The sequence below is a fragment of the Protopterus annectens genome, chromosome 2.part0, assembly GCF_019279795.1.
Source record: "Protopterus annectens isolate FY-2018-M chromosome 2.part0, PAN1.0, whole genome shotgun sequence".
NCBI lineage: Eukaryota > Metazoa > Chordata > Ceratodontiformes > Protopteridae > Protopterus > Protopterus annectens.
In genome coordinates, this window is record NC_056728.1 from 135,382,762 (window position 1) to 135,397,232 (window position 14,471).

General features: G+C 35.5%; 1 protein-coding gene across 2 annotated transcripts in view; it reads left to right on the forward strand.

Annotated features, from left to right (window-relative positions):
• Window positions 1-14,471, forward strand: part of HECW2 (HECT, C2 and WW domain containing E3 ubiquitin protein ligase 2) — a 2,117,141-nt gene that overhangs the window by 1,525,955 nt on the left and 576,715 nt on the right. For both annotated transcript variants that reach the window (XM_044060621.1, XM_044060622.1), the window contains one exon: window positions 9,509-9,612. In XM_044060621.1, the coding sequence (XP_043916556.1) occupies window positions 9,509-9,612 (104 nt within the window). The remainder of the gene's footprint in view (window positions 1-9,508; window positions 9,613-14,471) is intronic.

Here is a 14,471-nt window from a genome sequence, read left to right on the forward strand (position 1 = left end):
TAGAAGGCCATAAAAGAATGAGGATCTTTAATGCTCTGCACTTCAAGCACAAGTGAAATGTAGTGTAGAACCTGATAAGCTTTGTTTATGTTTATTTATTTATTTTGTGTTTATTGACTATAGTACAGTACTGATTCTACTGGGAAATGTTCAGGCTTAACCCAGGGAGCTGAAAGTTCCAGCTGAAAGCTATTTGTAGTCCCAGACAACATTAAAAAAAAAAGTTTTAACTAGTTAGAAATTGTCTGGAGCTGTCATTATTACACCATAAGGAACAGTCATCATGACCTTAATATGTCATACCAATAGTGAACCCCCCTCCTTCTATGACCAATGCCATCTTCTTTCTCCTTCCTATATGAGACTCGATTTCAACATGCATGCTGTATTTACATTATTAAAACATTTAAATGGGCTTTGAAAGTAATGATGCATTAAAAAATGAAATGATTTACTTAAATATTATTTGTGTAGGTTTTTATACACTACTACCTTTTATGCATGCAAATCTTTTGAAAACAGAGAGTGGAGGTGCTGGGTTCATAGATTCATGGGTGTATACTAGACTGTCTTTCAAGTAGAGCATTAGGAGCCTAGCCGCTACAAGTTTCACTGCTTGCTTCCTTTATCCATAAGTGTCTGTGCAGCTAGATCAGAGATAAATATATGTATCACAAATACCACCACAGAAGAAAGATAAATAATACCACTAGTGACAACAGCCACAGTCACAGACCAACGCTGGTAAAAAATATATTTATTGCACTTAGCGATTCAGCTCCCAGGCCTTCACAGAGTAAAGAAACATTACTAAAACACAAGTTTAAATACAAAAAAAAAAGGCATAACAGTCCATCCCACTTCTAATAAGTTAGTTAATTAATTAAACAATTACATTACATATTTCCAATTGCATTCTTTGTTTAACTCTATAGGTTCCAAGGTATTAAACTTAAGAATATACATGGTCTCTTTCCTCAAAAGTTTATCCTTTAAACTTAACTTTTCATCCATCAATATTTCTACTTTTTCCAAGATACAAGCGGAAATTCCTTCAGGATTAGAATTGTGAAATTCAGAAAAGGGATTCTTCTTCTACTAGTTTCTCCAATATAAAACTTGTTGGATCCACATTTTAAAACATAAATAACACCTACAGTGTTACAATCAAAATTTCTTTTAACAGTATAAAAAATCCATTAATTTTGATGAAGGAACTAACAATATGTGTACATATAGAACATTTTTTTTTACAAGGAACCGTACCAACAATAGAATTCGCTTCTTTATTTAAATTAACATTGGGTAACTCAAAATAGTTATGTATTACCATATCCTTTAAATTCCTAGCCCTCTTATAAGAGGCTATAACATGTTTAGGCAAAAGCAGACTTAAGTCTCTATCTCTAAACATCATAGGCCAAAATTGTTTAATAATATCCACAACTTTACAACTGATAATATTATAGGTTGTAACAAAATAAACATTTTCAGGAATTTCATGCCTCAGATTAATAACATTTCCATAACATTTTCATTTTTAAAGGACCTCTGATGACTAGTATTATTATTATTGCATCTTTCTAAATAATTCACATTTTTAGGCCATCTTAGTAACATCACTTTATTTTTAGCCTCTGACACTATACCTACATCATATCCCCTATTAATGAACATATTTTCAGTTTCTGAAATTTCCTGATAGAAAACATCATCACTGCTACAGAGTTTACAGATTCTAAGGAACTCATTTTAAGGCAATACTGTCATAAGATGGACAGGATGACAACTATTGCCATATAAGAACTGATTCCTCAGTTCAAATTTCCTATGTAACCCGGTGTCTAACTTATTGAGTTTAATGTCCAGGAAGTTCACCTCAGTTCCCAACTGTATGCCATCAAACTCAAGGCCCATCTAATATTATTACCAGAAGCCGGGAATTCTACAGATTTCAACCGTAGATTTCGGAACGATCACCAACTTGGCTAATTCCAAGCCTAATACAAATTTCAATGGTAAGCAGGGTCGAGGAGATTGGGGACCACAGAGAAACGCTGGAGGTAACTACAAAGGACATTTTAATAAACAAAAATGTTGGAACTGATTTTTATAACACTTTTGTGTTGAATTTGTCTGGCTGTTATTTTTTTAAAGTAGTAATGTCCATTTTAGAGTTAGGCTTGAAATTCATTCCCACTGCTTTACCCCGACTACATGTTCTGAGAAGGGAGATTTTTGCGTTTGGGAGAAAATTACATCTGAGAGATTTTTTTGCTAAAACAATGTTGTAAATGTATATGATGTGAACCAGGATATTTCTGGGAATGATTCTTTTCACTCGTGTGTATCTATATTAAGTGAATCTGATGAATGTGTGAGTAATGCTTACACTAATTTTGATACCAGCAATATCCAGACTAAAAGTCTTTTTATTTACCCCTACATTAACAATTGCATTCTAAGTTACATTTCAATTGTTAGTTTTGAAGTGGAAAAAGAATATGAGACTTGTATGCATAATAAATCTAGTGTATGTTATAATTTAGATAAACGACAATGGTTAGAGTTGTGTGAACATTGTGATGATAGGAACTTTGTGGTAAAGCCCTCAGATAAGGGTAACCAAACAGTAATTCTAAATTTTAAACAATACTTGGATATATGCTACAAGCACTTAAATGATGAACTAGTTTATAAAAGATGTGATATTTCTTGCTACTTTCAAGCTATTGATGAGTATATTTCATTGTTGAATAAAGGCCATCATTTAGGTTATTTCTCATCTAGTGACATCACTAAGAAATGTAGTGTAGAAAACACAAAGATTACTGTATTTTATTGTCTACCAAAAACTCATAAGGGTTTAGATAATCTTGCTGGAAGGCCTGTTGTCTCTGCAGAGAAATATTTTTTTAAATGTATTAGTGTCTTTTTGCATGAATATTTGAAAAGGTATGTTAGTATTCCTTCATATATAAAGGATAGTTCAGATTTTTTGCATAAAATTAAGTGTTTTCAGTGGAAGGATTCCATGTTTTGGTTATGCATAGATGTGAAAAGCCTTTATACAAACATTCAACATGATGTGGGTATCCAGGCCCTTTTTTATTTTTTGAATGACTCCCCCATGTCTCACTTTGTTATAGATTTAGTAGCTTTTTGTTTAAAAAATAATTTTTTTGTTTTTAATGGGGAGGTTTTTCATCAACTGCAGGGTACGGCTATGGGGGCAGCTTTTGCCCCCATGTATGCCAATCTTACCATGGCCAAGTTTGAGTATGACTATTTATATCCTCACACCTTCTATAGGTCTCATGTTTTTATTTATTTGAGATTTATAGATGATTTGATATTTTTGTGTGATGGTTCTCATAAGGATGCTTTAAAATTTGTTGAAAACTTGCAGGTTAATAAGATGGGCCTTGAGTTTGATGGCATACAGTTGGGAACTGAGGTGAACTTCCTGGACATTAAACTTAATAAGTTAGACACCGGGTTACATAGGAAGTTTGAACTGAGGAATCAGTTCTTATATTGCAATAGTTGTCATCCTGTCCATCTTATGACAGTATTGCCTTAAAATGAGTTCCTTAGAATCTGTAAACTCTGTAGCAGTGATGATGTTTTCTATCAGGAAATTTCAGAAACTGAAAATATGTTCATTAATAGGGGATATGATGTAGGTATAGTGTCAGAGGCTAAAAATAAAGTGATGTTACTAAGATGGCCCCAAAATGTGAATTATTTATAAAGATGCAATAATAATAATACTAGTCATCAGAGGTCCTTTAAATGAAAATGTTATGGAAATGTTATTAATCTGAGGCATGAGATTCCTGAAAATGTTTATTTTGTTACAAGTTGTAAAGTTGTGGATATTATTAAACAATTTTGGCCTATGATGTTTAGAGATAGAGACTTAAGTCTGCTTTTGCCTAAACAGGTTATAGCCTCTTATAAGAGAGCTTGGAATATAAAGGATATGGTAGTATATAACTGTTTTGAGTTACCCACTGTTAATTTAAATAGAGAAGTGAATGCTATTGTGGTACGGTTCCTTGTAAAAAATGTTCTATATGTACACATATTGTTAGTTCCTTCATCAAAATTAATGGATGTTTTTTTACTGTTAAAAGAAATTTTGATTGTAACACTGTAGGTGTTATTTATGTTTTAAAATGTGGATGCAAAAAGTTTTATATTGGAGAAACTAGTAGAAGTTTCAAAGTACATTTCCAAGAACCTGCGAGGGATATTAGAAATGTGAAAGTGGAGAGCCCTTTGGGCAATCACTTTTCTGAATTTCACAATTCTAATCCTGAAGGAATTTCTGGTTGTATCTTGGAAAACGTTGAAAGATTGATGGGTGAAAATGTAAGTTTAAAGGATAAACTTTTGAAGAAAGAGACCATGCATATTATTAAGTTTAATACCTTGGAACCTATAGGGTTAAACAAAGAATGCAATTGGAAGTATGTAATTTAATTAATTAATTAATTAATTAATTAATTAATTAATTAATTAATTAACTAACTTATTAGCAGTGGGATGGACTGTTATGTTTTTTGTATTTAAACTTGTGTTTTAGTAATGTTTTTTAATCTGTGAAGGCCTGGGAGCCGAAGCGTTGAGTGCAATAAATATACTTTTTACCAGCGTTGTTCTGTGACTGTGGCTGTTGTTGCTAGTGGTATTATAAATATATGGATCACCATGCAGTCATTGAGGCTGGATTTAGAGAGAGTCATTTAGTAACTTTGATGTGGAGAGGGAGTTTATTCCATAGGTGGAGGATGCTTTGGGAGAGGTATCTGCCCTGCCAACAAGTTCTCTTAAAATCACAGTGCAAATTTAGAACCCTGGAATGGGTATTTGTGGTGTTACTTGTTATACAACCATATAAAAGGTCAAACAAGACAGGGTAATTTGCAGCTTTGTAAATGAAGCAGAGATCACCCCTTAGAATGCTATAGGAGATGGAATACAGTGACAGAGCTCTTAGATGTTCTGTGTGTAGTTTAGAGAACTCATACTCAAGATTGTCTTGGTGAGGAAGCATTGCAATTTTTCTAGCTGGGAAATATTCATGGATAATGCATGCCAAAAGAGGCATTCTATTCTATTATGAGTCTGATAAGGGTAGAACAGAGAGGGCTGAGTGAGTCCTTGCACCTGGAAAGTGTGCCTTTTCAATTTTACTATGTAGAAGGGTTTCCAAATTGTCAAAAGAGTGTTTGTTTTTGACAGATCACCTGGATCTGTTTTGAGGGGGTATAATTTATGAGGTAGGTGCAACTGTATACTTGCTTCCCGGAAAGAAAGCTACAGCATTTATTTGCATTGATCTTAAGACTGTGGTCCTTACACCAGGAGTTTGTGGTGGCTAGGCCATTTTGAGGGATCTTAAAAAAATCTGGTGAGTTGATGACATCTTCGTATTTGCAGTCATCAGCAAACTTAGGCGTAGGTCATTGGTATATTTTTATTTATTTATTTTACATTTGTTGACCGGGAGTGTCCGGCTGAGCTATTGCCCTTTTTCAGCGGATGCCCAGGGAGAAAAGCTCCAAAGATATACAATGCAATAAAAATAGCAATACAGATACATTTCAATAAAAATAGCAAAAGAGAATTTTGGTAGTTAAACTATGTAAGCTACATACATGTATATTGTTGACAGATAAAATAATACTATAAATAAAAAGGAGAATATTAAAAAAGTAGAATAAGTTGTATGTTTTGGTTTAAAAAGAGAGTTAAGTAAAGATAAGATTTTGTATGTAGAGTAGCAGAAACTTAAACGTTTACATAAGAATTTCAGGGAGCAGAGTATAGAAGAAGCTTTGGAGGTTGCATAGAAAGCATAGGATGAAGTAGTTAATGGTAGGTTTTAGGGAAGTTAGTTTGACTATACTATAAAAGGTAGGTAATAGTCAGGAAGGGTGAGTACAATGGCAGGACCAGTGTTTTTTAAAGTGGTCTTTGGTTGCTAGCTTAAATTGTTTGGGGTGAGTCAGGGATTTTATTTCTAGTGGGAATTTGTTCCATGCAGTAGAGGGATGGTAGCTATATAAGTTGCACCCTGCATTGGATTTGGGTTTATGGATTTTTAGTAGGTCTTGGGTTGAGCTTTGGAGAAGTCTGGTAGGGGAATAGTGAGAGATGAGAGAAGATAGACTTGGGCAGAAATCAGGCTGCTATATGATGGAATGTATGATTTGGAGTTGAGATTGTAGGAACAGGTGAGGTAGTTCGGGCCAATTCAGGTATTTTAGGGAGAGACAGTTGTGAGATTTATGTGTTTGTTGAGCTGCAAATCTAGCTACTTTGTGGTAGGTTGATTCTAATTTGGTAAGTAGGGAGGAGTTCAGATTTGTGAATATTTGGGAACAATAGGTTAAGTATGGTAGAAAGTAGGCATGGGTAAGAGAAATCCTAGCTTCAGTAGTTAGGAATTTTTTGTTCCTGTACAGTAGTCCTAGCTTTTGGTGTTTTTTTTTTTTTTTGATACAATTGTTATTGTGAAGATCAAATTTTAGTTGGTTATCAATGGTAATGCCAAAGAATTTTGTGCTCCTTTCAACTTCTATAGGAGTATTGTTTAGGGACCTTATGGAGAAGGAAAGTTTAGTGTGGTTTCCAGATTTAGTTAGAAAGAGCAGTAGTTTTCTTAGGGTTGAGGATTAGCTGATTATTAGTGAGCCAAGTCTCTACTGAGTTGAAAGATGTCTGGGTATTTGTTAGGAGTTCTAAGGGTGAATTGGCATAGTTATGACTGTAGAGTCATCTGCATATTAGACAACGTTAGATTGAGGACAAGAGGAGTGGAGTGAGTTGGTGAAGATATTAAAGAGTAGAAGTCCAAGAATAGAACCTTGGGGAACACCAGTTCTTACTGAGAGAGGGGTAGATAGTGCTGAGTCCCATCATACTGACTGCAGCCTATCAGAGAGATAGCTAGAGAACCATGCAACTGTATCAGGTGAGAAGTTTAGGTCTACAGGTTTACTAAGTAGCAGTGTGTGTGAGACAGTGTCAAAAGCCTTAGAAAGGACAAGGAATAAGACATGAGTTTGTGATCATCATGCGATGCTATAACATTAGCTAAGAATATATCAAAGAAGAGTTGTCACAAAATGGATCCTTGTAGGATGGTTTTAGTGACTTGCCTTTTTGAGGACAGTGTGCCACCAACCTTGATTTTGTGACTACTGAGAGGCATTTTAATATCCAATGAGTTACATAAGTTTTAAAATGTATTAGGATCAGTTTTTCAGCAATACCAGAGTGTAGGATAGTGTCAAAGGACCTTGATTAAATCCAGGGAGGCAGTATATACTTGTTTTCTATCATGCATTTATTGACTTGCTAAAAGAAATTTACTAGATTTTGTAGGCAAAACCTGTGGTTCACAAAGCCAAATTGGTTAGGACGGAGGGCTTGTAGGCTAGCATTACAAGTATTTTTGAGCCCCATAATGCTAAGTGCCATTGGGTTACAGTAGATGCTGGTAAGAGTATTGGTTTGTTGCTCCCCTGTGTCATGGTAAGGCTCCCTTGTAAAGGAGTAGAACAAGAGCTTTAGTCCAGCCTTCATGCACATACTGAACTGACAGACTAAAAATGAGGTAGACTTTTGTACTAAAAAGAATACAGTCTAGTATGTTATCTGGACCCATGGAGCTAGTGCTTTGGTTTTGGAAAGGGCTTTTAAGACTTACTGGCAGGTAATTATAAGTAGTGAAACAGACCAAATGGAGTGAGCAAGGAAAGGAGAGAGCAGAGAAACGTGAACATAATTTGTTAACTTGTTGGTCATGTCTTTCAGGTTGGAGTAGGTGGTACTCCTAAGATTTTTGACATAGTCAGGAAAGGCTTTGGAATTATCTTTGGATGAGGTGGCACTACATAATTTAGAGTTGACTTTAAAAGTGCTGCTGTTTGATTACCTGTTTGAGGTTACTTCTAGCTTGGAGTGGTGTAAGATTAGTTCTTAAACTTAGTTAATACTGAGGTTCCACCATAGGGGCTTATTTCTAAATGTGGCATTTTATTTGTGTCAGATAGGGAAAGTTTCCTAAAACTTCAACGTTTTAGCAGTATATGTTGCTGTTTGTGTGCTCAGAAAGAGTAGCTGCTTCTTTACCAGACCCACTTGAAAATATTATACAGTTAATCTGTACTGCTGACACAAACCAATGCAGCCTTACTATGCTAAAATGTAACTGCTGGGCCACCAAACTCCAGGCACTTATGTTTGCGTTTTAAGACTATGAAATGTATAGCAGAGAGCAGCAACATATCATAAAACACAGAATTAGAATATCCACTTAAAATTAAATTATACATAGTTTTAAAAAAGTATGACATGTAATATCTTAAGTAACTGAGTGTTCACTGACTATAAATAACATCTGCAGTACATATTCAGTGCAGTTAGGTGTATCAGAAATAAACCCTTTGCTGACTAGGTACTATTAAGATCCACCCTGAGTATCTGTACGCGAAAAAACACTAATAATAATAATCTGTCACCGGAATCTAAGTGCTATTGGTAATCTTCAGATGTCCATCTTGGACACTGTGGAAGCATATTATTCCACTCAGTAAACTAAAACAAGGGGAACAAAGCAGCATTCCACTTTACTATGTGTTAGGCAGGTTTGGTAATACCAGACTGACTTGTCAACAGGAATCATACTTTGAAGGCCTCTTCAGAATGTATGCTTGTACTTATGATTTTTAGTAATATAATTATCTATGCCAACACCATGGCATGTGGCAATGAAATTCATCTGACTAGTATGAAGAGCCTGGCACATTAGTTTTTGGCCTTCCATGGAATGTTCATCTTTCTGACAGAAAGTAACTTTAAGAGGCTGTGATAACTTTTACTGAAAGTGAGGATGTTGTTGTGGGTGGCTATGCACCGTGTGTGTGTGTGTGTGTGTGTGTGTGTGTGTGTGTGTGTGTGTGTGTGTGTGTGTGTGTGTGTGTGTGTGTGTGTGTGTGTGTGTGTGTGTGTGTGTGTGTGTGTGCGTGTTTGTGTTGTGTGTGTGGCATTTGCAGCTTTACTGGAGAAAGCAAGGGAAAAAAATAAAGCCTGATAAACTTTTATTTTTATTTTATTTAAAAAACATAAATAAATAAAAGTCAACTACTGTTTGTCTTGTCTTGGAAATCTGGAAATGAATGTAGTAGGATACGTATTGTAGGAGTCTAGTAATGGGTATCCTGAGAAACTTTGAGAAATAGCTACCAAGAGAGATCAAAGGGCAAAAAAAATTTATATATTTACACATTCCAACTGTCAATTACTGCTGCTCCTGCAGGTGTAGTTAAATATTGTATTTGTTTTCTTTTCTTGTTTCAAGTAGTTCCTTATCTTAGGTATGAAATGCAAACTGTGGTATTCACAGTGACAAGCCTTTTACCCAGCTGTTGAGGGAAGCTTCTAAGTCTGTAGTCACATTTACTTTCTTCTCATTTGCCTTCTGTCATGGTAGGTACCAGAGTATCCGGAGGACAATGACCAATGAGAGGCAGGAAGACCATGTCAGTATCCTGGATGGTGCATCAGAAGATAATGACTTCCACCCCTCAGGTTCAGGTAACTCTCCTAAGTTTTGTTCATGAATTTTTGATGAATATATTCTTAAGTAGTTGTATGCAGTTTTATTTGGTGAGCATTTAATTATTTTGCCCTTTCAAGTGATATTTCAATTCCAGATCATCAGCTCAGCTTGACATTAATAACAACTAGCCATAGATGGAGTTTTCAAATTAAAATAGCACCTTTATATAGAGGATGCTTTTTTTTTTGTATGAGGATGAATTAGGTGCTTGTGCCACTTTCTTAATTGTTTCAGAATCATTTAAACTGCATCATCTTGAGTGGTCCATACACTGAAAACCAATGTTATCTGCATTACATTGGAAATTTCCCCCAGATTAAAAATGATGGTAGAAACAGAGAATCATTTCATGAAGTAGCTTGTAGTTTACTTGGCTCTGTGGCATAATGGGATGTTTCCCTGCCTGTGAACCAGGTGACGGAGGTTCATTTAGCAGCATTAGCACTGGTTGAGGCAGGCAGAGAGGGAAGGGGGTTGGCTTATTTACCTTTCCATGACAGAAGATGGGGATTGCATGCACTTGGAGGCACACAGGCATGGGCGCCCGCAGGCAGGTGCAAGGGGGGTACACTTGCACCCCCCTGGATTTTGACTTGCTTGCAAAGAGACTGTCACATTTGCTTTTTAATTAAAAAAAATATATACTGTTTTTGTTTTTAAGGGTGTTCTTTAAGAACGGTCCAGTCGCACAAACCTGTTGCGTTGTGCTTTGTTGCACAAACAGTCTGTTATCCCCCCCCCCATGCGGAATTTTAAATACAAGATGACACTCTGTTGTGCATGTATAAGAACACCAAGTAAGGTTTCCTTTTCTTTCATCCTGGACAGAATTTGTGTATTTTATTTTGTAGCAGACGATGGCCATGCATTGCAGATTCATGCAGGCTATAGGACTTGGTGTTAGGAGATCTGTAAGAGAGCTGGAATTCTGAGGGAGAGCCACAGTCACAGTCTTCAGGCAAGTGTTGAACCCAGCAGTGTTATGCTTCTTTGCACTCATTACTTGTATTTTGGAAACTTGCATTGCATCTTCTTCTTCTTTCGGCTTTTTCCCGGTTAGGGGTCGCCACAGCGAATCACCTGTCCGCTCATGATTGGCAGTGGAGTTTTACAGCGTTGAGTTGCCAGCCCGGCGCCCAACCTTCCACAGAAGGCACACACATGCACACACTCACACCTAGGGCCAATTTAGAGTGTCCAATCCACCTACCGCATGTCTTTGGGATGTGGGAGGAAACCGGAGCACCCGGAGGAAACCCACGCAACCCCAGGGAGGACATGCAGACTCCGCACAGAAGGCACCCCAGTCGAGGATCGAACCGGAGAACCTCTTGCTGTGAGGCGGCAATGCTAACCGCTGCACCACCGTGGCCGCCCAAGTATTGCATTGCATCACTTAAACTAATTAATTGATTAGGAGTGTGGCTTCTGCATAATGCTGACATAACTTTGCTGCAATATCCAGGATATTCTGTTCTGGGTTATTGGGACTTCATTATAGATTGCACTGATAATGGGTTAATAATTGAATGCGTGTGTGTATTTATGATATATCTTTGTACATCAGTCTTTCTATCCATAGATATATGTATGTGTAATGCGGTGCAGCATTTTCATTCTAGCCCTTCAATTCTTTAGTGCAGAATTTCACTATGGTATTTTTATTTTGTTATCTTTCAGTTACAGGCAACATTCAGTTTCACACAGAAATACAATTATGCTGACCGAAGGAGACAAAAACTAGTTAGTGTCTTACTTGCATCTGTCCTTTCCTCGTCTTAATTTATTTCAATAGCCCCATGCTGAATTAAAGCCAACTGTTTTTCTGAGTGCCATGGTGTGTTCAGAAACATGTTGCTGTGACTTGTCACTACTTCTGTGAAACAGTACTTCCTCATACCCATTAAAAATGTATCCCGTGCATCTAGCACTAAATTCTTTTCTCCAGCTTTCCTCAGAGGGCTGTAGTTCTATCAATGTACTGTGTGTTTCATATGTCTTTACCTTCTTCTGTTTTCTCTCTAGTAAATGGAATATTCGTTAGCAGTTTATTTTCATTTCTCCTAAATGTTTTCCAAAAGTGAACGAATATACTCATTGCATCTTCCCTGAAGATTCCCCTATTAGAAGTGAGTGATGTTGCTACCTAATTTCAAGATCTTCATACCTAAGAATAAGGTTAATTGTCAGTGAAAGGCATGCACTTCAAAAAAAAAAAAAGATCCCCACACTGAAGGTCTGTACAGTGAAATTATGGCTTCTAAATCTCTACATTTCATTTGTCCTGCTGTGTGTCCATACATTTTGATGGCCTTTCGCACTGCTTTGTCATTTTGCTCCAGACACTAAATACTAGTTGTGATAATGGCCACAGGCCCTTTTCCTCTTTTCTGGTTTCCAGCATTTTTCAGATTCATATTGTAGGTTCATAGGTAGGTACTAGGCTGTCAGCCCTGGGGCCTATATAAGCCAAGCCCAAAAAGGTTCTCTGGCTTTGTTTTATTTTTTATCTCGTTTCTGTTCCATGCTAGCTGACCTTCAGCTGCCATTTCTTTTCAGACACCATTGTCCAGGCTGTTGTGAGATTATTACTTTGACCATAGCCACTGTTATGTTGAAGTTATTGTGTGACATGCAGATTGTTGTGCCAAGACATTTGATACATGATATTTAAAGTGCTAGCATGAAAAAGAAATATACACAATTAAATAATAAATTGCATTTCAATATTACATCAAATGATGATACATAATCCCACGGACTCTAAACATATGCTTTAAAGAACAGAAGATATGTATGTTATACCACAAAGGTTCACTTGAAAGAAAAGGCTTGCTGTGATAGTGAAAAGGTGGTATATTGTGCTTTATGTTGTAATTGTACCACATTTTATGTTGGTTGATCATAATGACTTAAATGCCCTAGCAAAACATATCAGTATAGAAACTTCCCATAAGTTTAAATTTGTCGTTCTTGATGTTCAAAAAGTGGACAATAGAGGTGGAGCATGGCAATTAAAACTTGAAAAATTAGAATTAGAATGGCAACTTAAACTGAATGCACACAATTGGCCAGGTTTGAACAACTTAGTATCAATTGCAAGTATACTTAAGATAAAATCTCTTATGGATAGTATTAATAAAGCGAACATTATTGTTAATATTAAAATATTGAAAATTTATAATATTTTCGTTTATAGTAAATTATATATATAAATACATGTTTTTCATATATTCTTGATATATTTTTTATACATTTTCATATGAGTTTTTTTATATATGGTTATTATTGTTTATATACATGTAATTATGTTAAATTTTAAATAACTGTAAAGACAATAATGAAATACTATGAGACTTGAAATTTTAAAAGTATTTTTAAATGTAATTTTAAATGAATTTTTTAACATGAAACTGTTTTAATATTCTTAAAGTAGTTTATAGATACTTATAATTATAACCAATTGATCATTTAATAAAGCACACGTGCATCACTATATATATATATATACATATGTATATATATATATTTTTCATATGACTTTTTACTTTCACAATTCATTACTTGTTATGTTTCTAATGTATACTACAAGGGTAACCATATATACATTTTTAAGACTGGATTAATAGATGAATTTTGTTCTGGTTATTAATATAACATGAATATTATAATGAATATTTTGCACATACATTAATGTTTACAGAGTATTCTTATATATGGATATTTAATAGCTAAATATGGGTAAAAATTAAAAATGTAATTTTGGTTTGTTGTGTTCAGGGTAGAAATGTTATCATTATGAATTGTTGATAACTGCTGTATATACTTGTATTGATTTAATCATAACAATGGATGAAACAAAACGTTAAAATATGCAAAAAGTTGATCAAATGTTTTGTGGTATAACATACATATCTTCTGTTCCCCTTTTTCCTTTTCCTTTTTTCTGTCCTTGCCCTTGAATTTAAAGCATATGTTTAGAGTCCGTGGGATTATGTATCATCATTTGATGTAACAAACTGTTATTGAAATGCAATTTATTATTTAATTGTGTATATTTCTTTTTTCATGCTAGCACTTTAAATATAGACAAAATCATGATTAATTACTATTTAAATTAACAGGAAGTGATGTACCAATTGTTTGAAAAAGTTTAGGTTGTTGCTGCTCTTATTGTCTCACATTTGATACATGCATGCTTTTAACACGTGTAACTCAGACTACAGTAAGGCATTGTTTGTCAGCCTGTACCATCCAGCTGATGCAGTTCTTTCTGGTTCATTCTATATAAGCCTTTGTTAGAAGCTGCCAGTGTGATTAGACTAGCAGTTTCCCTCTCAAAGGATGGGCAGCTACATCAGCTGTCCTTCTCAGCTAAACTCCTTCATGCCTGGGTCATGTTGGATTTTGTTCTAGCTGCATTCTAACACACATGCTGTTATTCTAACAACTTTCCAAATTTTTAAGAGCATTTATCCCTCCCCTTGTGACAGGCTTTGTCCAGATTTCTTGCAGTAAGAGGTTGAGATGTAGGTGCGTGTAAGAGGGAGGTAGGTGTGTGTGTGTGTGTGTGTGTGTGTGTGTGTGTGTGTGTGTGTGTGTGTGTGTGTGTGTGTGTGTGTGTGTGTGTGTGTGTGTAAGAGGGAGAGAGGTGTGCGTAAGAGGTAGGTAGCATACCCCTCAACTGACCAGGTGTTTGCAGAATGCCCAGATTTTTGCCCCATAATTTTGCCTGTTCATCATAAAAAGGATTGAAGTTGCTAAATAATGACAGACATTTGAATTTTATACTTCATATGCTTTAGAAAAATGCATAGTAACACAAATCCTGTTA